Here is a 27,964-nt window from a genome sequence, read left to right as displayed (position 1 = left end):
TAATCACTTTATGTTTTTAAATCAGGGATTTTTTTTTTTTTTTAGTGAGGCAATTGGGGTTAAGTGACTTGTCCAGGGTCACACAGCTAGTAAGTGTTAAGTGTCTGAGGCCGGATTTGAACTCAGGTACTCCTGACTCCAGGGCCGGTGCTCTATCCACTGCGCCATCTAGCTGCCCCTAAATCAGGGATTTTTAAAACTTTCTTCGTATCATGAACCCATTGGACAGTCTGGTGAAATATGTGGATACATGCTAAAAATGTTTTAATTGCATAAAATAAAATATATAAGATTATAAAACTAACCAATTATATTGCAAGTTACCACTTTAAAAAAAATAGACCCCATATTAAAAACCCTTGCTTTAAGTAATTAAATGGATGTCAAAAGGAAGAATTAGATTTCAGATGTGGCTGAGGACACCTAGCCTTAGGTGTCAGTGTGGTAGTGTAAGGAGGAAGAGCAAAAAATGAGAACTTAATGAATAAGAAAAAAAAAAACCTGAAAGATCAAAAGATGGAGGGGGAAATTAGAAGCATGCAACAAAATCAATTATAAAGATGGAATGATAAGTAAATTTTTAAAGAAAAGCCAAAATATTATTAATACATGTTAGACTTTGAAGGAAACATCCAAAATTTCCCATGCAAAAAAGATAAATCTACTTACTTCTCCAATGCCAAGATAATTGAACAACACAAAGAATCTTTTAAAATATTTCAAAATACAACGAATACTTTTTAAAAGAAGGTATTAAAAAGGAAAATGTCAGAAATAAGAGTTCTCAAACCAGAATTAAAAAAAATATGATCAGGATAGAGAATTGATAAGATATAATGGGTTGTGTTTCCGAAAAAATAGAAACTCTCAAAGAAGGAATAAGACATTTAGAGCACAAAAATATAGAAGTAGAAGAAAACTTTACAGGAAAGCAGTAGAAGGCAACAACTTAAAAAAGCACACATGGGGGCAGCTAGGTGGTACAGCCCTGGATTCAGGAGAACCTGAGTTCAAATCTGGCCTCAGATACTTGACACTTACTAGCTATGTGACCCTGGGCAAGTCACTTAACCCTCATTTCCCCACAGAAACAAAAACCAAACCAAAACCAAAACAAAACAAACAAAAAAAGCACACATGAATTCTTTACAAACCAATGACTGACCTTGAAGACAAGATGTGTGAAGATAGTGTAAGGATTTTAAGTCTTCCAGAAGAATAGGAGAAACTAAAATTAAATCTGACCATCATAAGAAAACTGTACAGAAGTTGTGAACATAGATATCCAAATACTGATCAAATGAATCTACAGATTGTTGGAAGTAAAATAAATAAGTTTATAAATCCCAAATAAGTGCTGGTCAAATTTATTACTTTAAGAACAACAGCAACAGCAGAAACACCAGTTGTTTTTGTTGTTAATAACAAGTGGCCTGGGTAGAAGAGTGGGGGAAAACTGCTAATATAAATGGACACCCATTCAAACAACTCAAAATCATTCTTCAAACATGAGAATCCAGAGAGGAGAATGGGGTAATTTTTTTTCCCAAAATGTACAGAAACTCAATGTGGAAACCAATATGACATCCTCCAAACCTGAACCTAATAATCAAAGCAAACAAAATATGAATCTTCAACAAAAGGCAGGCTTTTAAGGTTGCTTGAAAACATAAAAAAGGAATGAAAACAACATGAAAGAAAAATTGAAGTCTGAGGTGAATTAATTCTCTATGACTAAATATTTCAGCTCCTTATAAGTGAATTCATATATTTTATAAGAGGGATAAAAGCATGAAAATATGCAAATGAGGAGGGGAAAAGAAAAGACAGGATAACTGGAGAATCATCTTTTCCAAGTCCATAGCAGAACAGAAAAGGCATAGTATTTATCCTAATATCTCACAAAAACTGGGAACTATGGGAAATAAGAGACAAATAACAGAGGAAAGGAATGGGGGTGGAAGAATTATAAGAATGGAGGCAAACCCCATCTCATGAACAGAACAGAGTCACTGAGGAATGTTTTCAAGATTGGTGGGGGAGAAAAAGATAGTATTTTGTGATGAGAAACAGACCTTAAAATTCCACCCCTCTTTATTTGGGAGGAATTTGCACTTTAGCAGACTGCTTTCTCTAAAAAAGGCTTGTACTTCTCAGGACTACATTCTACCAGGGAGGGGACCATATGAATATCAGTTCTTGCTGCCCATATCCATTTATACTGGGCTTCTATAGTACTTTCTCAACCTTCCCATGCCACCCCCTGCCTCCACTGCTAGTATTTTCCCTCTGAGATTACCCTTTGTAAGTATGTGTACATGTGTACATGTATGTATTAATACACATATATAATATATGTGTGTATATGCACGTACATGTATGTGTGTGTATATATTATGTACAGATGTTTGTCTCCCCCATTATCATTTGAAAGGTCTTTCTTTTTGTTTGTTTTTCAATACTCAGAGCTTAGCGCAGTTCCTGCATATTGACTGACAGGTAAATAATACTACTTCTCAAAGATGTTTGAAAAGATTTTAAATTAGCATTGAATACCATGGTACATTCTGTATATTTGGAAGGAGGGGAGATTGGGTGCAGAACACCCTGACCACCCTCAAATTGCATCACCCAGAATGATAACTCTAAAGAAGAGTGATCCCCTATGAATCACAAATCGGAAATGTGGATTATAAGTAGGGGCAAAATACCTTTAATTCTCAACTGACTCCATCATTTAAAAAGGGAATATCTCTACTGATATCCCAATCTGGCAAATTGTGGAATGGAGAAGATATAATATCACCTCTCTGCTCTCAAGACAGTAGAGAAAAACAGACACAGAGCCTAGCATGTGGGTCAAGACAAAAGCCTCTTAAGCTTCCCTTGGCCTACTCTTCTTTCCTTGCTGAGCCCAAAAGAAGTCTCTGCTTTTTTTCATCTCTTTTCTAATTGGGAGTTAGAAGGCACATATGACCTTTGGGGTTCTGCTCTCTCTGGCCTGCTGCTCCTACCTTGTTCATAAAGAGACGATGGCTTGGCTCTGTTTTTCTCTGCTTTGGTGTGAAGAGTTGCATGCTTTCTTTGTTGATTTCGTAATATCAAATGGCAGGACCTGGTGTGTTTAGGATAAGTATCTATTGCTAATCCATTACCATATTCTTTTCAGGAAAAACTGTGTATTTTGTAAGTTTGATTGTTTTTAAGAATTCTACTTCTATGATGTAGGATTAATTTTTGATAGATTGGTATTTTTTTAACAAAGTAGAAATTTCCTTTCATTAGTCCCTATACTGTATAGTCCTCATTAAAAACACTAAACACTCTTCTCTCCTCTGTCTGTCTGTCTGTCTGTCTCTCTCTCTGTGTCTCTCTGTGTCTCTCTCTGTCTCTTTCTTTACACACATACACACACAGAGTCATTAATTAATGGGATTCAGTTTTTCACATTAAACTTTTGCCCAGTGTTTTAAAAATTCTGACAGTATTATCCGCCAGAAGAGTTGGTGTTTAGCAAGATCGATGAAATTATAATGACAGGTGAGAAAATTGAGGTTTAGATTTAGTGGTTTTCCTGAAATTCTGCAACTTGTAAATGTCCAAGGACAGACTGAAGATCATAAAATTAAAACTGTAAGGGCAGGAGGTTGGGGGCGGGGAGGGAACAGCTAGGTGGCACAGTGGATAAAGCACCAGCCCTGGATTCAGGAGTACCTCAGTTCAAATCCAGCTTCAGACACTTGACACTTACTAGCTGTGGGACCCTGGGCAAGTCACTTAACCCTCATTGCCACCCCCCCAAAAAAGAATCACCTAGTTCAACTCTGCATTTTAAATATGAGGAAACTGAGGCTTAGGAAAGCTAAATGACTTTCCTTGTGGCACATAGATAACATGTGGCAGAGGTAGGATTTGAACCAAAATCCTCGGTCTCTAAATCTGTCACTTCAGGTGACATAACATGCTACCTCCATGGAATCCATTTCTTCATATTCCCTTGTCCAATTCTTTTTTCCTTATACTGTAGCAGTGACTTCTCAACTTGTCCCCCTCCTTCCCAGCCTCTACAGACACATATCTGTGTAAACCTCAGCTCTGAGTAAGAAAGGGAAGTTTCTACCATCCAGTATTCTGATGTGCAGTGCTGAGTACCTTTTGTAACTAGTTATTAGACAAAATGTGTTATGGAAGTAAGGAAAAACAGGTTCATTCCCAAAGTTTTCTGTTTGTGAAATGCCAAATAATCCAACTTTTCTTCCTTCTGAATATTTGTGATCTTCTGAGACAAGAGACTTTACGATCAGATTTCAGGTAAATTGGAAGAAAGGTCTGGTCCCTGATATCTCACATTCAGCGATCACAAGAAAGGACGAGAAACCAACTCAGGATATAAATGCCATTTCATGAGAGGGCTAATAGGCTAATTCTTTTTTAAAATAATGGTTTATAATTATGTCAGAATTGTGTATCAATTTAAGTTTTATAAAATTATTTGCTTGGCAAAAAATAGCTATAGACTGAAAATATTACTAACCTTTCTATGTAGAAAGGAAAATCGAGATTCAGACAGATATCTCTCTTGTCCCTTGTCCTACTGTAAGAGAAAAGCCCACACTCAATTCTTTTTTTTTTTTTTTTTTGGTGAGGCAATTGGGGTTAAGTGACTTGCCCAGGGTCACACAGCTAGTAAGTGTTAAGTGTCTGAGGCTGGATTTGAACTCAGGTCCTCCTGAATCCAAGGCTGGTGCTCTATCCACGTAGCTCCCCCCCCCACATTCAGTTCTAAGCCTCCTGCTATCAGAACCACTTGATCAAAATATCATTGTTATTGTTATTGATTATTTTAAGTAGGATGAGCAGAAAAGCACCTCCATAATTCAGTCACGTAGTTTGTATTGCTACATATGTTCCCTGACTTTCAGGATTTCATTATTTTTTCCACAATAGCCACCTGCCAGTATATTTGAAAAGCTCTCCCATGAGAAACTTCACTGAAGAGTGACTTACAGATCCAATTTCTTTCCAACAAAAATGAGGGTTTCCTGTACATCCCAAGAGAATGGTGGACTTGTTGTTTTTTTTTAATATCTCAGGTGCATGTGTGCAGTAGAGTTGGACACTTGAGTGATTTGGTGAGTTTGATCCTTTGAGACTTATGAAGGAAGAGAGCCTCATCAAGACTAATGCTTGTCTACATCCTAGCCCGCTTAAAGCTATGAAGAATAATGGCAATAAGCCAGGTCCTATCAAACTCTTTCATCTAGTATTTTTGCCCTTTCGTGGACTGACAGTGAAAGCCTTTTTAATGTGATATCTCAATAGCCCAAATAAATAAGTTCATAATTAAAAGTGAATCCTGTTCAACATCAGTAGCTTTATCTTGACTGTGATATGAAGAGCTTAAAGCATAAGTTACGTCTCCAGGTTTCTCTCTTCGCAACTGAAAGAAGAGGGAGAGGTCTGAGGAAGAGTATCCTTTTTATCCAGTTGCATATGTTTTGTTTTGTTTTGTTTTTTGGTGAGGCAGTTGGGGTTAAGTGACTTGCCCAGGGTCACACAGCTAGTAAGTGTCAAGTTTCTGAGGTCAGATTTGAATTCAGGTCCTCCTGACTCCAGGGCTGGTGCTCTATCCACCGCTCCACCTAGCTGCCCCGCATATGTTTTTAAAAAGATATAAATCTTTAAGATATGAGCATGTAATGTAGTAACTTTCAGATGGACTCAAAGATGACCATGTGAATCCCAACCTCTCCCAATTACTGTCCTTTTCTCTATTTTCAATCTTGAACCAAGCAAATACAGACTTAGATAAAATGTATTTTATTGAGCAGTTGATTTATTATTAATATTGACCAACATAAATGTAGATAAATGTTCAAACAAGGATATGATAGGGTACTCAGAAAGGGATACTTTTTCTCCCCTCCCTCACCCAACTTATAAATGAGGAGAGATTATGCACATTTTTCCCAGTATCATACACTAGGAAAAACTTGGGGAAGAAAGAAGTCGATTTCACTCTTACCAAATGCCACAACTTCCAATATGTTTGCATCTAGTTTATCCCTGCCATGATCCCATTTTTGCTACTCTTGCTTTCTCATTTGGAAAAGTTCATCTGCATGACTTTCTCTTTTGCCTCTGTCTCTGCTATCAAATATTGCAGGCCACTGTAACCCCCAAACAGAGATTGCCTAAATGCCTCTGAATAAGCTAGCCCTAGGATTCTTCATTATTCTGGAAAAAGTCCTTCATCATCTCTTTTATGCACTTAAATTCAATTAATGTACAAGTCATCACCCTCGTGATACCACCCTTACAGAACAAAAGATGAACAACAACAGCAATATGCTAGATAACTCAGAGCTAAGGAGAAATATATCCTTGACTCACCACTGTAAATAATGTGTTTAAATGTTTGTGTTAATTTACCAGTCAAGAGGCAGGCAAAGAAATTCACAGCAATGCAAAATGTAAATGTACTTAAAAAGTGGAACACTTTTACTCAATCTCTTTGAAATTTGGTGCACTTGATTCCCTGCTTCAATAGTTTTCCTCCTCTGTTCTGAAACCCCCTTTGCTCATGGCTGAGTTCCTTTCAAGACCTCCATTTTCAGCAAGGAACCAGACCAGACATTTTTCATCGTCCCGAATTTGTCCTTATGTTTCAGCTATCTTCTCCTTCCATCTCTCCAGTCTCCTTTTGCCATTGGCAAATCCTCCTGAAATCTCCATTTTGAGGAAAGGTCCCAACCAGCAATGCTTCTTCTTCTGACTTCACCATGCTCTTTTGTGGGTTGTTTTCTCCACTCCTTTTTTTTTTGTTTTTGGTGAGGCAATTGGGGTTGTGACTTGCCCGGGGTCATACAGCTAGTAAGTGTTAAGTGTCTGAGGATGGATTTGAACTCAGGTTCTCCTGAATCCAGGACTGGTGCTCTTTCCACTGTGCCACCTAGCTGCCCTTCTCCACTACTTTTCAACTCTCTCCTTATATGTTGTCTTCCCCCATTGGAAGGTCAGCCCTTGAAGGTCAGGGACTGTCTTGGTTTTTTCTTGCAGTACTATCCCCAGTGCTTAGCACACTATCTGGCATAATAAAAGTTCTAAATAAATGTTGATTTGACTTTATATAGGTTATAGGACAATAATGCTTTCAGACTTTCTCAAAAATGGATGAAAATGGAGATATCATCATCAAAAGACATTTCCTCATAGGAATCTAGGAACAGAAAACACTGAATTAATTAATACAGGTCAATAATATTAATGAATGGATTTCAAATAACTATCCTTTTGGTGAACATCAATTATTGTCCATATTTAGTTGTTCTATAACTCTATATAACTGATACGAAGCTGTAAGTTCCTGCTTCCCATATCCAAACAGATAGTAAATTTTCTTGTTTCTGCTTCCACATTTTTTTGGAGGGGGCAGGGCAATGAGGGTTAAGTGAGTTGGCTAGGGTCACACAACTAGTAAGTGTCAAGTGTCTGAGGCCGGATTTGAACTCAGATTCTCCTGAATAGAGGGCCGATGACTTATTCACTGGGCCACCTAGCTGCCCCCTGCTTCCACATTTCTTGCATCTCTTTCCTAGTCACTACTCACATGGATGATACCCCAGTTTTTATTTTGCATTCATTTTAAACTTATTTATCTGTGCAAATGCTTCACACCCCAATACATACCCTGCATTTATACTTCATGAGGTCAGAAGCTTGTCTTTGGATTCCAAGTGCCTAGAACATAGCAGATGCTTAATAAATTCTTGCTTTATCAATCAATATTGAAGGGAAATTACGATGTTGCAAAATAGCACATTCTACTGTTGCATACCTGGTTTTGTTGCAATTTTATCCTGACATCAATTCTAAATGAACCTCCTTGCACATCTCCCCTTTATTCTTAGTTCTGTCCCCAGGATACTTGACAAACTTCTTTCACATGACAGCTTCTTTCAAATGGCAGCCTTTCAGATGTTTGAGCACAAAATCATAACCCTTCTAAATCTCCTCTTCTCCACCTTAAGCATGTCTAATTTTTCCAGTTCACTCTTGTGTGACATGGTCTCCAGCCTGGCTCCCAATTTCCTGCCTACCTTTCTCTGAATACACACTAATTCATCAATATCCTTCCTAAAATTTGGTCTTAGGGCTCTATAGTACTTCATCTATGGCACAGGAGAGTATGGTGGGACTCATTTTCCTTATTCTGGATGTTGTCCTTATTAATAAAGTGTGAGATCAAATTCATCCTTTTCACTATCATAGCCCACTGTTGACTCATATTAAGCTCATCAACCATCTTCTATAAACAAATGCCTGTCTAAAAACATCACCTACATATCTTATACCTCAAAAAAAATTCAAGTCTATGTCAAAAATCCAAGCAAACATTACTTTTGAGCTGAAGGATGAGACTGACTGTTTACATAAATTATTCCAGAAAATAATGTGATATTCTTCTTTTGCTGGGCTCTGAAGACTTGGCCTTGATACGCCCATTTGAAATATGTTGTGGTTTTTATACAATTTCTGTGCAATCCAGGGGCAGAACTTTGTTCAGGAAAATCGCTTGAGGTGATGATCACTTTAGGGATTAATAATAGAATTGCTCTTTCAAAACAAACCATGACCTTAGAAAAATGCATCTCCTATGGAATCCTACTACAAGATAATAATGCTAATGTTGGGGGCCCAAGATGAAGTAGCAGAAGACAAAATCTATTGTTTTCCCCTTTTAAATTCATCCCAAAGCAAGCAAGGTGGGATCTTGACTCTGGTGAGGACTGAGGAACTGAGAATTTCTTCCTAGGGAGGAAAACACAATGCATATTGTACCTCTTAAGACACTAGGGATGTTGTATCTCCTAAGCCCTAGTCTGCTTATTAAAATGAGACAAATGAAAAGCATGGAGCAAATATGAAATAAGTTAAGGGTCTTAATCTGGAAGTCATGGACAAGTTCTTAAAAACTATTTTGATAACTGTACTTTAATTGGTTTCCTTTGCAATCTTTGTATTTTATTTTATGCATCTACAAATATTTTAAGAAAAGATCCATAGTCTTTACTAGTTTGCCTAAGGGATCTGTGACCAAAAAAATATTTAAGAAACCTTGTATTAGGGAGATGATTCCCAATCCTAGCTAGCTCCATGGCCCCATACGCCTTAATGCCAAAGTTCCAATGTTCCAAAAGCTTTAAGGAATACTGAAAAATTGTGAAATAAAAAGAATGTTCATATTTAAAAATAAAATTACATATCACACATGACCAATGGTTATTCTCTGTGGAGTGGAGAATGTCAAAGAGGGCTACTCTCCAATGATTGAGAATCACTAGTTTAAAGCTTTAAGGAACTGAGTTTTCTCTTCTCATCTCTTCTCTTCTTTGCTCTTTTCTTTCTTTTTTAAGGCAAGTATAAATAGGAACTTTTTTCTTTCTTTCTTTCTTTCCTTTTTTTTTGGGCAGTGAGGCAATCAGGGTTAAGTGACTTGCCCAGGGTCACACAGCTCGTAAGTGTCAAGTGTCTGAATCTGGATTTGAACTCAGGTCCTCCTGAATCCAGGGCCGGTGCTCTATCCACTGGGCCACCTAGCTGCCCCATAATAGGAACTTTTACTCTTATTTGCCTTTAATGGCAAAAAAAAATAACCAAATACAAGTTCTCATTGACACCTCAGTTGACTATTAGTTGGGGGCGTAGAAACCCTCCTTTACAAAGGGGAAGTCTGGGAAATGAGAAGAGAAGTAGAGGACATTGTCAAAGACCTTGAATGGCCTCATGATAATATGATGTTTTTTTTTCTTTTTTTCCCCCCAATGAGCAGTGCAGACCAGCAGGGCAGTTTTTAAGTTGAAAGTGTGCTGAGAGTCTGAGATGAGCTTTTAAAAATGTGTTCTGAGGCACTTGTGAAGGAATTCATCAATTCAATGGGCTTTTGTCTTTATCTGTTACTTTCACTGTTTATTCTACATTCAGCAGCTGGCAGGCAGCTCCTTTTATCAGGCACATGTAAATTCAAATTCATATCTGCTGGGAAACTACATTCCTCCTGCTCAGAACAGATTGTGTGTGTGTGTGTGTGTGTGTGTGTTTTCTTTTTAGCAGAACCTCTGATTTCAAGAATTTATAACACAAATTTTTAAAGTGTTAGCTATGGTTTCATCTAGAGAGCTTCTTGTCATAGACAGTGACCAATTAATTTTAGTATTTTCTTCATTGTAGAGTAGAATATGAGCCTATCTCTTACCTAAGGCTGAAATTGGTCCCATGAAAAGATGATATGTGGTGAAACAATATTACCCGTATTTGTAAACAGTAGAAATAGCCAAGGGTCAGGAGTCAGATTTAGGTTGAAATCCTGGCTCCGTTGCTTATTAACTCTGTGATTTGGGGCAAATCAACCAACAAACGCATTAAGTATCTGTCATGTGCCATTGAGACAACATGCCAGGTACTTGGGTTACAAATACAAAAATGAAACAGACCTGCCTTCAAGGACTTTATTTTCTTCTGGTAGAATAAAGGAACACAGATAAATAGCCATGTGACTTGTCCTCTCCTGGCTTCAATTTCCACATATGAAATTGGAGGACTTGCACTAGTTGATCTCTAGCGTCCCATCCAGCTCTGAATCTCTAACTGTAGGAAAGGGAATAAGGAGAGGGAATTTGTTTTTCACTGGTATTCAAACTGATTTCCAAACAAGAAAAATAAGAACATCAGCCTATTGAGAATTTAACAGACAAGATCCTATGACTTTGGAATCATATATTCAGATCTGGGAGCTTGAAGTGACCTCAGAGATCCTAGGATCTTATATGGAAAATACAAATTATTTTCAAGATGAATCAGAAAACAACTGGGAAGAATCAGAAAAGAGCAGTTGTTTGAAGAAATCGAGGGACTCCATGAGATAGAAGGGAGGATGTAATCCATTTCAGATAAGGGGCATCATATGTGCAAAAGTACAGAGGCAAGTGGAAGAATCTCTTGTGTGGATAAAAGATAACAGCTAGTGGGCTGGTTTGACTAGAACAGATTGTAAATTAATAAGGGAATTAAGTTTGAAATGTTAGATGGCAGCTAAATTTTGGAAAACTTTACATGTCAAGTTTGGAATTCCGTATTTTATTTTACATGTCCATGGAGCCTTTGAATATTTTGACTGTGAAAAGGTCAGACCTGCATATTAGGAAACTCAATTAGGCAGCTATGTTGAGTACAATTAGAGAAGGGAGAGTCTGGAAGCAGGAAGGACAATTGGGAGACTATTAAAGTGGTCTGCTACTATTTGTACAAAATATTCATAGCAGATCTTTTTGTGGTGGCTAAGAATTAGAAATCAAATAAATGCCAATTAATTGGGGAATGGCTGAACAAGCTGTGATATATGATTGTAATGGAATATTATTGTGCTATAAGAAATGACAATTAGGATGATTTTAGAAAGGCGTGTAAAGACTTGTATGAACTTATGTATAGTGAAGTGAACAGAACCAAGAGAATGTTGTACACAGAGACAGCAATATTGTTTGATAAAGAACTATGAATAACTTGATTATTCTCAGCAATACAATGATCCAAGACAATCTCAAAGGACTATCAATGAAATATCCTATCCACCTCCAAAGAAAGAATTGATATTGATTGAACAAAGACTGAAGTATGCCATTTCTCACTTTTTTCATTTTTCTTTATTTTATTCAAGTTTTCTTATACAAAATGACTAATATGGTCATGTTTTACATAATCATACATGTATAACCTATATCTGATTGCTTACCACCTCAGGGAGGAGAGAGGGGAGGGAGGGAAGAAGGCATAAAAACTGGAACCCCAAAGTATAAATAAAAATGTTTATAACTTTAAATTTTTTCAAAAAATTTTTAAAAATAATGGGGTCTATTTAAGAGGTGATGAGGGACTGGACTTGAGTGTTGACTGTGTTAGTAGAAAGAATAGGACTTATTTGAGTGAGATCATAGAAATAGCATCAACAATGCCTTGTCTACTGGATATGGGACAGTGAGGGAGACAGATTAGTTGAGGATAACTCTAAGGCTTTGAACCTTGGTGCCTGGAAGAATGGTGGTATCCTTAATGAAACAGGAAAATGTGAAAGAGACATAGGCTTTGATTTTGTTGAACTTAAAATTTTGAGTCACCTGCATCAAGATACTAATTGAATTCTTGGAAACTGATAGAGCAGAAGTGGAAGTAGAAAAAATAAATGAAGGAACCACTCAAAAACAAGTATTTTTGTTGCTTCTGATATTTGGGCTGTTATGTTCTTACCTATTACATGTAAGATATGTAGATATGCCTCATGCTATAGTAGAATAAGAGGGAGAGAGGTATTAAAAGAGGGCCCAGAATAGAGCCTTGAAAGATGGCCACATTAATGGGCAAGGCCATGATAATGATAATTCTTAGTTTCTTTGGGTCTCAGGTTTCTTCATCTGTAAAATGAATAAATCGGTCTAAATAACTTCTAAATCCCCTTCTATATCTAAATGTGTGAGCAAAGATCATAAATTCACCAAAATGAAACAGGATCACATGGGGAAAAATGAGGTTCAGCAACACCAAATTGGCAATGCCAGACAATTTCTTAGGAACAGTTTCATAAATGTACTATTGAATATGTGAAGCCACAGCAGGGTTTTGCAACTTTATGGTGGGGTTTATTTACAAAGATTGAGTAAAAATCTAAATGATTTTGGGCAGGCCAACTTTATGCAACCATGATTATAACCCAGTCTGATTTTCTTGTAAAGTTATTTGTTTTCAAAGGATAAGAGTAACTACCACCTCTGTTTGCTGTCTCTGGATACAGGCCTACTAGTCAGTCAACAAACATCTATTAAACAGCTGCTATGTACCAGGCACCTGCTACAGGCTGGGGACTCACACAGAAAAAGAAAAAAAATCAGTCCTTCCTCTCTGGGAACTCATAATCTTATGGGGGAAATAACTACATAAGAACAAGATATATACAGGAAGTAATCAACAAAAGGAAGACACTTGAATTAAGGAGGTTCAAGAGAGGCCTTTTGTAGGAGATCAGATTTTTTCTGAAACTTGAAGAAAGCCAGGACATCCAGGAGGCAGAGATGAAAGTGGAGAGCATTTTAAGCATGGGGAACAGGCAAGGAAAATGCCTGGATTTGGGAGTTAGAGTGTCTTTGTTTTAGCAACAGCACTGGGAGAAATCATTGTTGAATCCATAAAGATGAGATGGTAGGTTGTTCTACTGTCATTACTGTGGAAGGGGATGCTTCCTGGGGCCCTTCAACGTATTGGTATCTCTGTAAGCATAGAGGAGACCTGCCGTTGACACCCTTAGAAAATAACTGTAGCCTTTTTATGGAGTAGCAATATAGCGAATTAGCTTAAATAGTTAAAAGGGGAACTAGTTATTTACCAAGGTCATATTAACATAAGAAGAGTGCTAGATGGGGCAGCTAGGTGGCTCAGTGGATAGAGCACTGGCCCTGGAGTCAGGAGGACCTGAGTTCAAATCCGGCCTCAGACACTTAACACTTACTAGCTGTGTGACCCTGGGCAAGTCACTTAACCCCAATTGCCTCACCAAAAATCACAAACAAAAAAACCAAACAAACAAACAAAAAAGAAGAGTGCTAGAAATTTTTCCAGTATATAGGCTCTTGTACGCTAGTCAGTTTAGATAGATGTGATATAACACTAGCTTCAAGTCAGGGAGACCTGGACACTAATCCTTCCTTAGTCATTATTTGTTCTGTGACACTAGGCTAGTTCCCTAACCTCTTTAAGTTTCCATTTTCTTACTTATAAAAATGAAGTTAATAATCTACCCTCACAGGACTCTTGATGGGATCAAGTGAGGTATCATGTAAGAAATATTGTAAACCCTATTTAAGTATCAGCTATTATAATTATGATGGCCATCAAAACTTGGGTCTTTATTATTCCTCTGCCTACCATATTGGGGGTTGAAACAACGAGAAAAAGCCCTTTTCTAATGTAACTGGGGTATGCTGTCTAGCTAGTGGGAAGGTAGCCCTGGAAGGACTGATATTCTTCACTTAAGAGCAGCTTTTGATACATTAATTGGGTCTTCCCCCCAACTGCCCTTACCTCCTGCAATTGAATTTATCACACAAAAATGATTCAAGAACATTTTCATCCTGCTCGCCCTCTGTACGAAAAGTGCTAGGGACATTTCTGACTGTCCCATAAGAGTGCAAATTCTCATGATTTCTACTTCTCTGGAAAATGTTCACATCCCAGCACCACAAAAGGACATGTAGCTGTTGATACGAGGATCAGCTTAGTCAAGTTTAAAGGTTTATTACCAGAAGGCTGATTGACAGTTGATTCATTTTTGACCCCAGCAACTTATGAAAACCAAGTACTAAGGTTTAGAAAGGTTGATTTTCTGTGTCCATAGGGAGTGTTCACAACAATGAAATCATAAAGAAATAAAGTGAAGGAACTTGAAAGTTTGAACATAACTTGCTATGGTTTATTAAGCCTCTTTGCTACTTACTAACTCTGTGACCTTGGGCCAGACACAACTCTTCTGAGCCTTAGTTCATCTATCAACTGAGGAAGGTCTCTGTACTAGATTACCTCTAAAGCCTTTTCTTCTAAAGGCTCTATGGTCCTTTGGAGTTGACTCCAATATTGTGTTTGCTAAATTCAAGGATTTGGCAAATGGATTCCTTTAAAAAAATGCTTTGAAATCTTGGATATCAAGTAGTTATTTCAATATTTAGAATTCTTAAAATGGCATTTAGGAAGGAAGCTATATAGCCTTTTTATATCGCTATTCCACAGGATGGTCACCCATAACCAGAGAGGGTGATTTGTGCACATTAGAAATCCAAATGGTGGATTTTAAATCAAAATAGTAAATATTTACAAGATGTTTTCCCCCTTCAATTTATTTCACATTCATTAAATGTTTTAGTATTAAAGGCAGATGACAAGGGGGATACAAAGTTTAGATAAGAAGTTTTCCTTATTCCCAAACTTTATAGTACTTTATAGTCCATTGTGGATGGTAAAAATAACTATAATACAAATTAAACATGTAAGTATTCAATTTACTTTAATTTTTTCATGAATTTAATAAACAACAAAGAGGAAAAATGGAGATTTTTATGTGAAACTATGAACTTTTTGTTTTTCATCTACCATGTTTATGCAATCCACATTCATTCTGACAAGCACTTAAGTATCTCCTCTGTGCACTGTGCTCAAGGGGATGCAAATATATATATATATATATATATATATATATATATACATATATACACACATAAATAGACATACATAGACATACACATACATATATATACATATACATACATATCAATATATATATAAGATTAGAGTCCCTTTCCTCTAGGAACTAGCAATTTAAGAGAGGGATTGTAAAATTTTTTTGTGGATAAGGCAGAAGCTAGAAGACAGAACTAGGAGCAATAGGTAGAAGATTCAGAGGTCAATCTAAGCCTGATGTCAGAAAGGACTTCCTACTAATTAGAGGCTTACAAAAGTAGAACTGGCTGCTTCAAGAGATGCTGGATTCCACTTTCATTAGAAGCAGTCAGAGGTAGAATGACCAGCTGTTAAGTGAGTTAAGGTGAATTTCTCTCTCTCTCTCTCTCTCTCTCTCTCTCTCTCTCTCTCTCTCTCTCTCTCTCAGGAATGAGGGTTAAGTGACTTGTCCAGGATCAAACAGTTAGTGTCAAGTGTCTGAGTCCAGATTTGAACTCAGGTCCTCCTGAATCCAGGGCCAGTGCTTTATCCACTGTGCCACCTAGCTGCCCGTCTTTTTTAATAATAATAAACATTTTTATTTAAAGTTTTGCATTCCAAATTCTATCCCTCCTTCCCTGTCCCCCTCCCTTAGGCAGTTAGTAATCAGATATAGATTATTCATGTGCAATTATATAAAACATTACCATATTAGTCATTTCGAATAAGAAAACTTGAACAAAAGAAAAAAGTGAAAGAAAGTGAAAAATAGCATGCTTCAATCCGTGATCAATCAATATCAGTTCTGCTTTATCAGGGTGGATTCTTCTTCAAGTATGGGTTGGACCACACAACCTTTGAAGTCCTTTTCTAACTGGAAGTTTCATGGGGCAAAGTGAAAATGGCATGAGGTATATACAATGTAAGAAAAGTGGAGAGATGTAAAGTAGTCTGAAAAAATATATAAAGAAGTGATGACTTCATCTGGTGATCCTCAAGGAAAGGTTGATAGAGGAGCTACTACCTGAGCTGGGCCTTGAAGAAAATTAAGGATTCTATTAGGTAGAGATTTGAAGAGTGGCCCCCGCCCCAAACTGGGGCCATGGCCTAAGGGAATACAAAGAAGAGAGGAAATACAGGAAAAGATGAGGGATCACATATAAACACATAGACTTTTACCTGAAAGGGACTTTTCAACCCATTCACCCTCCCTCATTTTGCAAATAAGGCAACTGAGATCCTAAGAGATCACAGGGTTGTTGTGGGGATCAAATTTAATAACATACATAAAGCACTATGCAAAGCTTATCATGATATAAAAACACATCACAGCTATTAAGTGGCCGATCTGTCTAGTTAGGCTTGGCTCAGACAGAGGGCTCATAAACGGGAATAATATGAGCTAAGTCAAAACCAGTCAAGTGGTACCACACTGAATATGAAAGTGAGTAGTACAAAGTAGGTCTGGAAAAATAATTTGGTGCTTGGGTGTGGAGTGCCCTAAATGCATTTGTATTTTATATCTTTGGTCAAAATGGAATCAGGATAATGTTTTGATCATCTCTGTGATCCAACCTGTACTTTAGGGGTATTAATTTGTTAACTAAATGATAGTGAGGCACAGACAAGGCATTATGTCAGGGCCCAGACAGGGAGATTACTGTTCAGACAAAAGGAGGAAGGAATCAACTAAGAATACTCCACATAGAATGCTAACTGTCAACTCCCTGAGGACAAAGTCTGTTTAATTTTTTATCTTTGATTCCCTAATTCATCAATCATCAATGCACCTTTCCAGGCTTATTATACCTAACTCTCTATGTATGCTCTACAGTTTGGCCAAACTGGCCTTGTTGTCCCTTCCACATGGTATTATTTTATCATTCCCCATAGGCTATCCCCAATTCAGGGAACACACTGCTCCTTCCTCATCCTCACCTCTCAGAATAGTAAGTTCCCTCTAAGTCTTAGGTCAAGTGCCATTTTCTTCATGAGGACTTTGGGGATCCCCCCAGTTGCTGTCCCCCAAATGCCTTAAATTTACTTTGTATATATTTAATATATATACTTACATGTGAATTTCCATAATAAGCTCTTTGAGGGTAGGAATAAATTCATATTTGTCTGTGTACTTAGTGTCTAGCATAGTTCTTGGCACAAAGTTGGTGTTTAGTAAATTCACTGATTGCTTGAATTGATTGTTTGGAAACTTTTGAGGAGTGGAATCAAAGCATCCCATCTCTGTGGAAGGAATATCAGCTGGCAGCAGTGTGATAAATGACTTGTAGAGGGCAAGAGGGAGAGGGGACAAGGGAGAGTGAAGTCAGGAAAACGTATTAAGAAGCTACAGCTGGAATTCAGGCAAGAGGGTAATGCCAAGGTGAATAGAGAGGATGAAGTGGATGTGAAAGATATTATCAAGGCAGAATCAACAAAGTGGTGGTTGTTGTTTCATAAAGCCCTAAATATCATTTCAAAGAGACGATGATTAATCATTAAGGAAGATGCTACCCCATAACTATCAAAGTCAACTTAGTGCTTTACAAGTCTGAAATGTGAAATGATGCTCACATTCTGGAAAGTAGACAAGTATTATTATTCTCTTTTACAAATTAAGGAAGAGACACACAATGGTTAAGGGATTACATGCAGACTACCAAACAAGCCAGTGTCAAAACCAGGTTGGAAACTCACACAGCCATTTTTTTAGTGTCCAATACAAAGAAATAAAAATAACTAACATTCTCAGTTTCTGTATTTACTGAAGCTATATGAAGCAACTAGACATGGAATAAGGAAGACCTGAATTCAAATCCACCCTCAGGCCCTTTACTTTCTTTAAGACCTTTAACAAATCACCTAACCTTTATTTACCTCATTTTCCTCAACTGTAAAATGAGGATAATTATAGTACCTAACTCTTATGGTTGTTGTTAGGATAAAAATAAGATGCTATTTGTAAAGTGCTAGCTATTACCACCACCACCACCATCACTACTACTGCAACTACTACTATTATGGATTTACACAAGAAACTTGAGGAATTGGGAATGAATCCAGTGGCTCATTCTGATTGCACTCATGAACAATTCAGTGAGGTCTTTTGTATTTAGGAGGAAACTGAAATTAAAAATTTTTTTTTCTTAAACTGAATTTCTTATGATGCAGATACCCAACTTAAAAAACAGCAAAATGTCATAGATAAGGCCATGAAATTATGCATGGCTTTCTAGAAACTTTTGGGTTTTTTGAATTCTAAGTATTGGAATATCTGCTAGAATTTATTATGTGCTACTTTAAATGCTCTATTACTACATAAATTGAAAGGAAAAAAGAAAGGATAAAATAAAGCTACCATGTATAAGACCACATAAGACTTGTCCCCCTCCCTCCCTTAATTCCAGCAAAAATAGACATTACGGGAAGATTTAGTAGATCTGATTCACTGCACCTTAATGAAGATAGAATGATAAATAATAAGAACAAACAGTTGTCATACAGCATGAAGTGATACTTGGAGAACTAGCCTCCAAACCAAGACAGCTAAAGGTTAAATCCTGCCCCTCATCTATGCTGGCTGAATGACCCTAGTAAAGTTAGCTAATCCCTTAGTATTCCAGGGAACTCTCTGTGACTGTGAGTAGCAAATCAAGTGACATCCTACATTTGTAGAGAAAATATCCTTACCCAGAATTCTATTTATTGATGGAATTAAAGTTCTTATCTAAAAAATAAAGTAAATGATCAAAAAAGTTGTCATTATTGTCAAGTAAAATTAATCTCTCTGATTTCTCACTTACCTTCAAACAGGTTATCCTGTTATCTTTAATGCATATAGACATATAGACATATAGTTTTTGCATTGCAAACACAGAGTGCCTCTACTCTAAGAGAGTTTTTTTTTAATGGAAAAAGTAAAATAATTAAGAAAACTAAAAATACAGAGAACTAATCTGAAAATGTATATAACATTCTACATCTGTAGCACCTCTTCTGTATTTTTAATTGTCTTTTCTTTAATTAACAGAATTTCTCTCCCTCTCGTCACTGCTCTATTCAAAAAGAGGAGGGAGGGAGGGAGGGAGGGAGGGAGGGAGGGAGAGAGAGAGAGAGAGAGAGAGAGAGAGAGAGAGAGAGAGAGAGAGAGAGAGAGAGAGAGAGAGAGAAAGAGAGAGAGAATGAATGCGGTCAAAGAAAGAAAAAGTTCCTTGTAACAAATATGCATAGTACAGTAAAACAGATTCCCTCCTTGGCTATGTGATGTTTTAAATTTAACCATTTTGGGGGGAAACTAGCTAAGATTTACCGATAAATTCAGCAAGAGTTTAGGCTTTTAAATATTTATTAAAGTGTATTAGAAGTTAGTGAAGAGGGGGCAGCTAGGTGGCTCAGTGGATAAAGCACTGGCCCTGGATTCAGAAGGATCTGCGTTCAAATCCAGCCTCAGATACTTGACACTTACTAGCTGTGTGACCCTGGGCAAGCTACTTAACCCTCATTGCCCTGCAAAATTAAAAAAAAATGTATTTAAAAAATTAAAAAAGAGAAGTTAGTGAAGAGAGAGAGGTTGGGAACAAATCCCTTATGGAATTGAAAACCCTAGCTTAGATCTATTCAGTCTAGCCAAAGAGAAAACCCTCGTTTTCTAGCAGCCCACATGAAGTTCTGCCACCAAACCGATGTCCTAGAGGAAAAGAGGGACCCTCCCTTTTCCTCCCTCTCTGCAGCCCAGCTGAAGTCTGAACGAAAAAGAGACAGATCCAGTGAGCCACCCTTACCTTCCTAACTTCCTGTCTCCCTCCCTGAAAGGGGAGGTCTTTCAAGCTGATTGATTTAGGGTTGTCTCCTGTTGATGTTGTAATCCACAGCCTCTAAGAACAACACTCCACTCAGGGCCGGCCAGGCATGGTCTCGATTTTATCAATGTTAAGTAGGTTCTCAGTCAGTTTCTCAGGCTCACCAAATTCAATCAATTCCAATCAACCTTCAGGTGGGGTCCCCTGGGCATCTGCCAAATCCCATTATTTTATCACAGCTATATACAAAAATATTTATGTTTTCTTTTGCACTCTGAATGTATTTGTTAGGAGGTGTATATTATGTTTCTTCATCAGTCCTATGAATTAGGGATGGTCATAGTATTATTCATAATTCTTATAGTTTTCAAAATTGTTTTTATAATGTTTGTATGTATACATATACATATACACATCATGAGTGTGTATACATATATACATATACCTACACACATATACACATATGTATACATATAGTTTTTCTGCTTCTGTTCATTCTTCATCAGTTTATAAAAGTCTTGTACATTAATTATTCATTTTTAGAATATTGATATTATGGTCTAAATTATTTTTCTGGCTCTGTTCACTTCACACTGTTTCAGTTCATACAATTCTTTCCATGTCTCCTTAAAATCATCTTTCTTCATTTCCAGTAGCACAATAAAATTCCATGACATTACTTATTCAGCAGTTCTTCCCATTAAAGGTACCTGTTTAATTTCAGAGGTTCTTTTTGTTACCACATAAGGAGCTACCATAAATCTTTTTGCATATTTTGGCCCCTTTTCCTCTTATTTCATCTCTTTGGGGGTATACACCTCACAGTAATATACTGTAGCTGGGTCAAAGGGTATACAATACTTTGTAACTTTTTGTGTGTCATTCCAAATTTTTTTGCAGAATGTTTGTACCTATTCACAGATTCACCAAAAGTATGTCAGTGTGATTGTTTCTCCAAAGCCCCTTTTCTTTTTCTTTTTCTTTTTATCACCTTTACCAGTCAGAAGTATGCAAGAAGAATTCTGAGAATGGTTTTGATTTGCATTTCTTGAATACAGTAGTTATCTGAAGCATTTTTTCCTATGGTTATAGATAATGTTTTCTTTTTTTTCCCCCTAGAGATTGCCAGTTCACATATCCTTATACCATTTATCCCCTGGAAATGCTTTTTCTTCTTATAACTTTGAGTCAGACCCTTCCTTTATATATCTATATGGAAATGAAACCTTGGAAATGAGACCTTTATCAAAGAAACTTTGCTACAAAGAATTTTTTTCATAGTTAATTATTTTTCTTTTTATTTTATCTTTATTGGATATGTTTGTGTAAAAACATTTGCTTTATGTTTTAAAAATCATCCATTTTCTCTTCTGTGATCCTGTTTATCCCATGTTTGATTATGAACTTTTCTTCCATCCACAGATATAATAGATATTTTCCATGTTTTTTCTAATTGCTTTATAATATAACCTTTCATATCTACATTATGCATCCATTTTGAGCTTTTCTTGATTCATAATATGTGGGATATTGATGTAAATCCAATTTCTTCCACATGGCTCTCTGGGTTTCCTACTACTTTTCATCAATTGACAACAATGAAATAAAAATTATATGAAATAAAAGACTACTGAAAAAAGTATTAAAAATAATGGGAGACTAAATAATTTTATCCTAAAGAATTAGTGGATCAAAGAACAAATAATAAAAAATGATAAATAATTTAATTAAAGAGAATTATGATGAGATAACATACCAACATTTTTGGAATGCAGCCAAATACTCCTTAAGAGAAAATGTATATCTCTAAACATTTTTGTTAACAAAAAGATAAAGAACAGATCATTGAATTGGGAATGCAAGAAAAAAAAAATACTAGAAAACCAACGAATTTTCAAAACCTAATTAAACACCAAAATAAAAATTCTGAAAATCAAAGAAGAGATAAACAACATTTTAAAAATATTAACTTAATAAATAAAACTAGAAGCAATTTTTAAAAGTAGACAATCAGCTAATCTGTTTAGAAGGAAAAGTAAAACAGTATCAAAAATGAAAATAATTCAAAATAAACAAAGACCTAAAGGATTTGATTAGAAACTATTTGGACCAACTACATAATAATAAAACCAACAACTTAAGTGAAATAAATGAATATTTACAAAATAGATTAACAGAGAAATAGAGAATTTAATTTCAGAGGGAGAAATTCAATAGGATATAAATTTATTTCCAAAGAAAACAATTCCTGAAACACATAGAATCACAAGTGAATTCTACTAAAAATTCAAAGAACAATTAATTCATATGTTATATAACTGTTTACAAAGATAAGAAAAAAAAGATCCTACCAAATAAATTCTGTGACACAGAAATAGTCGATATGTAAAGCAGAGTTAAAACAGAAAACTATAGACCAATATTACTAATGAACTTTGAAGCAAAAATTTTTAAATAAAATATAGGCAAAAGACTGACAATATATCAAAAATATTATACCCTATGATAACTTATCAGGGATGCAATATTTGTTTAATATTAGAAAACAATAAAATCCATTAAACATGTTAATAACAAATTTTTAAAATAGAATTATATAAGTAGTTATACAAAAATATTTACACAAAGTACAATGCTCCTTTTTGTTAAAAACCCTAGAAAATAGGAATAAATAGATCTTTCCTTAAAAACATTTATAAACAGAACATTTCTAAAGCCAAGAGCTACTGTTAAACATAATTAAAGTAGACAAGAATCTTTTCCAATAAAATCAGAGGTTAAACAAGGACATCTATTATCACCTCTTCAATTTGAAACAGTACTGGGAATGCTGGCCATACCAGTTAGGCAAGAAAAATAAATTGAGTAAGTAAACATAAGTAAAGAAGCAGCAAAATATCACTTTTTGAAGATCATATGATTGTGTATTGAAAGAGCCCTAATCAGTCAACTAAAAAGTAATTCAACCAATGAATAACTTCTGCAAGCTTGCAGGGTTTAGAGTAAATTCACACAAATCATCACCATTTCTAAATAATACCAGTAAAACCCAGTAAAAAAAAAGAAAAAAAGGTTTAAAAAAATCCTTTTAAAATAACTACAGAATTTATAAACTATCTGGGAGTCCACCTACTAAGACATATACAAGATCTATATAAATGCAACAACAAGACACTGTTTAAAGAAATAAAGACAGACCTAAGCAATTGGAGAAAATATTAATTGCTAATGGGTAATAAAAATGATAATACTCTGTATGTTAATTTATTTATTCAACTACCAAAGGATTACTTTGTTGAACTAGGAAAACTAATAATGAAATTCACATGAAGGCAAAAAAAAAAAAAAAAGGCCAAGACTTAAAAAGAAGTAGGGATGGGGGCAGCTATGTGGTACAGTGGAAGGAGCACTGGCCCTGGAGTCAGGAGGACCTGAGTTCAAATCTGACCTCAGACACTTAACACTTACTAGCTGTGTGACCGTGGGCAAGTCACTTAACCCCAATTGCCTCACCAAAAAAAAAAAAAGAAAGAAAGAAAGAAAGAAAGAAAGAAAGAAAGAAAGAAAGAAAGAAAGAAAGAAAGAAAGAAAGAAAGAAAGGAAGAAAGGAAGAAAGGAAGAAAGGAAGAAAGGAAGAAAGGAAGAAAGAAAGAAAGAAAAAAAAAGAAGTAGGGATGGAAGGAAGTTTGCATGCTAGATTTAAGACTATATTCCCACGTCATATTTCTCAAGACAGGTTAGGACTGATTAAAAGAGAAACACAGAGAAACTGAGAGACAAACAGAGACAGAAAGACAGAGATCAACAGAATATATTAGGTACACAACATACAGAAGAAAATTCAATTACTGTATATTTTTTCTAGTATTAGATAAGCACAAAGACTCCAGTTATTGGGATAAGGACCCACTATTTGATTTTGAATATGCCCTGATATGCTTAATAATTGTAGAAAGTCATTCTTCAGAGCTTAGATGTATTCTGCAGTCATTTGATTTGTAATAGTGTCTCATGTGTTGTGTCTCCTAGCTCTACATACAAACTACCACACTTACTATATCCATGAACTTAAGTGCATCAGTGGCGCTGGGGATGCTATACATGCCGAAAGTGTACATCATCATTTTCCATCCTGAGCTGAATGTCCAGAAAAGGAAACGCAGCTTTAAGGCGGTCGTCACAGCAGCCACCATGTCATCTCGGCTTTCGCACAAACCTAGTGACAGGCCCAATGGAGAAGCAAAAACAGAGCTCTGTGAAAATGTAGACCCAAATAGTAAGTATCATACATTTTCTTCTCTCTGTTCTTTTGCTCTCCCTTCACTAAATCTAGAAGAAATGTTTGTTTGTCTGTTTGATTTTGTTTTAACTCTGTACAGTTTGCCTCCTCAAAGTTCTATTTGCAGTGTTGGTTTTCTTCAGTTTGCCAAATGTTACCTTTCAGATGTTCATCCATTTAAAAAAAAATCCCACTTCCTTGGCTCTTGCCTGAAGGGAAGAAACCTTGAATTCTGTGTAATCACTGTGTATATCCTCACTCTCCCCATCCCCATTCATTTCCATGGATTACATTCCTCAAAGCTGAGAATTCCTGCCATTACCAGAGAGCTGGGTAGTACAGTGGATAGAGTGTAGGCCTTGGAATCAGGAAGATGTGAGTTCAAATCTTTTCTCATATATCTATTATCCATGTGACCCTGATTGAGTAATTCCCTTTTTGTCTACCTCGGTTTCATCTTTATAAAAGAAATACTAATAGTGCCTACCTTCCCAAGTTTTCATGAAAAATGAGAAGATATTTGTCAGGTATTTTGCAAACCTTATGGTATATGGTTAAAAATATTAACTATTATTTTTATTAATATTATCAGGACCAAATGACAAAAATAAATCTCAATATAGATGATTCTTACCTTCTTCCTTTTAAGGGAGACATAATTCCTCAATGAAAGTGAACTGAAACTTTAGGTATCAGATTGGTGTATTTGAAAATAGCAAATCTTAGGTTCCTTTTTCTATCAGTCCATTGGGGAAGGATTTTTTTTTTAATTGTTACTCATTAGTAATGTCCCCAAATCACTACACAAAATATGGATAGATTCTGGACAATTCTACATCTAATGGCATGTGCTAAGACATTACTACCTTTGCCAAATGGAAGATGCTACTTCTGTTGTATTACATGGCTATTTTCTAAAATTATAGACTTTAAATATTGAAGAAGTAATCTCATATCCAAGATGATACATAGCAAATTTAGAGTTTGTAGGTAGTAGATCATACTTTTATGGTCATTTCTACAATTTGGGGAAAATGAATTGGAGCCATAAAAACATATCCCTATTCATAGGCATTCTCCTTTTAAAAAAAATCTTTTTCCTGGGAATGACATTGATTGTATAATTTTTAATTATTTGTAAGATCCAAAGAAAAAGCAATAAATATCAAGGAGTATGATACTGACTAATCCACAACAATGTGCCTTAAGGGTAAGGAGGGCAAGAAGCTAGAACACTAAACAAACATACAACAATGTGAAAAAAGAAAGGAAAGAATAAGAGATAAATTAAATCAACATTCTATCAATGGGATACAGTAGCAAGTGGCCAATGTTATAGTGTAAGTATTGGAGGGGGAAGAGGGAAACTAATGGGAAACAAATATAAATGGTGGTCTGGCATGGTGTCAACCTCAACCAGTTGTTTAATTGAATGTTTCCCTTCTTTTGGTTGTGATGATGCATCACATATTCAACCTTAGTCAAACCATGGCAGACATATGGTCAGCTTTCACAAAGAAGGTATCTGCTGCCATGTTTATTGCTGGTGATATCTATGTATCTTATGACTTTTATGCTATGGAATATCATACTAAGTTGTATATAACCAGATTCTGATACAAAGAACAATTACAGCTTTAAAAAGAAAGAAAAAATGTCATAAATACAATTAACTCACTTTCCTTTGAGCTAAAAAGAAACTAAAAATGAAAAACACATTGACTGGCCAAATTTCCCAGTTAAGCCACAGTCAATAATCGTTAATTAAGTGCTTAATATATGACAGACACCATGTTAAATTTTAAGGGTCTGAAGACAGGCAAAAATAGTCCTTCCTTTCAAGAAGCTTATGTACCAATGGAATGTTAAATCAGAATTCACAAGGGTGAACAGATTTTAATACCATGTTGTTGTGAGCATGCTAGTTTCACAGGATATTTCAACTGCTTTCAACTTTATGGAGCAATCCCCTCCTATGTATAAGTCTTGTCTTTATATTTTGGGCCATTATTAGATTATATTCTTTAGTCAACAGAGCTTGAAGCTCTTTCAAATTTTTAGTGCACAGGTCATTATCTCTAATTCTTCAGGGCAGAGGGGGTTTGCAAGTCAGCACTCATGAAATAGAATGTCATTTCTCTTTTCATGATGTTATTTCTGGTGAAGACAGAGTTTTGAGTGACAGAAACTTTATTTGTTTTATTTTGAATGTCTTATTACTTTCTCTGTTGTATTTTAAGAGAGGAGTAACCAGAGTTCAAAGGTTACTCTGGAAGGCTGCTCAGGTAGAGGCCTAGCTGACCAACCTCAAAATTTTGAAAAACTGTTTTTAAAGTATACTGATCATGATAATGATCCCACTTTTATGGATTTGCAGAATGCCTTTCCCTCAAGAAGACTATTGGACTAATTCTTTTATAAGGTTGTATTTATATAATGCTAAAACAACATTCATTCCAGGCCAAAAAAAAAAAAAAAGACTATTTAAAAAAGGCAGTCAAAGTGACTGCTTGGAATTGTGTAGACCAAACAAAAAGTTGATGAATTGAATTTTCATTTCTGTTATTTCTCTGCTGTGTAGACATAGCTTAAAACATTTTTTTAAATGAACAAACAATAGAGCTACTACACAGGATTCCATTTATCTTTGAGAGAAATTATTTTAATCATAACTCCTGAAATTAGAGATGTGCCAAAGACCAGTAGGAGATTCATGTACCTCATACCCTTGGGGTTTCTTGTGACCCAGCCCACAAAAGCTACAAAAGCGGAATAATAAAATCTTAAAGTTCTTATCCTTTGAAATAATATATTAGTGACTTTTTTTACTTACTCATTTAGTGCTGAAATACATTCACATTGAATTCTAGTGTAACAAACTGGATTCAGTGTTTTCTAGGCATTTTTTGGATCCTTGTCTTTAATGCTGGTCTATGCTTCCATCTTTCAGATGGGCTAAAATGAAATATTTATCCCCACTGCATAGTCTTCAGTTGGGAATAGAGGTGGGGAACACATATAAACAATTTATAGAATAATTATGGTATTATGGGTAAGCAGTTAAACTCCAAGAAGTTACCCCCTAGAAATAGAAGAAAAGAGGATATAGGTATTGGGGAAAGGGAAGTCATTTAGAATTAAGGAAGATAATAGAGAATTCTACTTAGAACATTCTGAGTCAGTTATGTGTTTTGTCAGAACTATCTAAATGACTGAAATAATTGTCTACCTGTGGATCCTTCTCCTTTGACCATAAAGGTCAAAAGAAATGATCTGAGGCATTAAGCTGGAAGGTAAAATTGCCAGCTTAAAGCATATAAAAATAACTTTCCTTCAGCATTAGTAAATGGAGATGTATTCTGTATCATTTGCTCTATAAGAGTATACCTGAGAGCTGAATCCATGAACTGCTCTTCCAAGTAAAAGGTGGAATAGAAATGTCCTCATACCATTGTTGCCTGGAACACTCAGTCTTAATGTATTTCAATCTTCAATGTTTTTATTTTTAACAACTCAGGTTCATCATTAAAGTTTGCCATCTGGTACGTGCATGTTTTTATTCATCTAACAACCCTGTTCTGCAATTGTATGTTTCCATAAAAATGGTTTATTAGTGGCTTAAGAAGAGCAGAAT

General features: G+C 35.8%; 1 protein-coding gene across 2 annotated transcripts in view; it reads left to right on the top strand.

Moving 5' to 3' along the window:
- The window catches only part of GRM7 (glutamate metabotropic receptor 7), a 995,782-nt gene that overhangs the window by 892,778 nt on the left and 75,040 nt on the right, over nt 1–27,964 (top strand). For both annotated transcript variants that reach the window (XM_043978848.1, XM_043978847.1), the window contains exon 9: nt 24,081–24,327. In XM_043978848.1, coding sequence (XP_043834783.1) covers nt 24,081–24,327 — 247 coding nt within the window. The remainder of the gene's footprint in view (nt 1–24,080; nt 24,328–27,964) is intronic.

This window comes from Dromiciops gliroides, chromosome 1 (assembly GCF_019393635.1).
Source record: "Dromiciops gliroides isolate mDroGli1 chromosome 1, mDroGli1.pri, whole genome shotgun sequence".
Lineage (NCBI taxonomy): Eukaryota > Metazoa > Chordata > Mammalia > Microbiotheria > Microbiotheriidae > Dromiciops > Dromiciops gliroides.
Note: the sequence above shows the minus strand (reverse complement) of the source record. Positions and strands in the feature narration are given on the sequence as shown.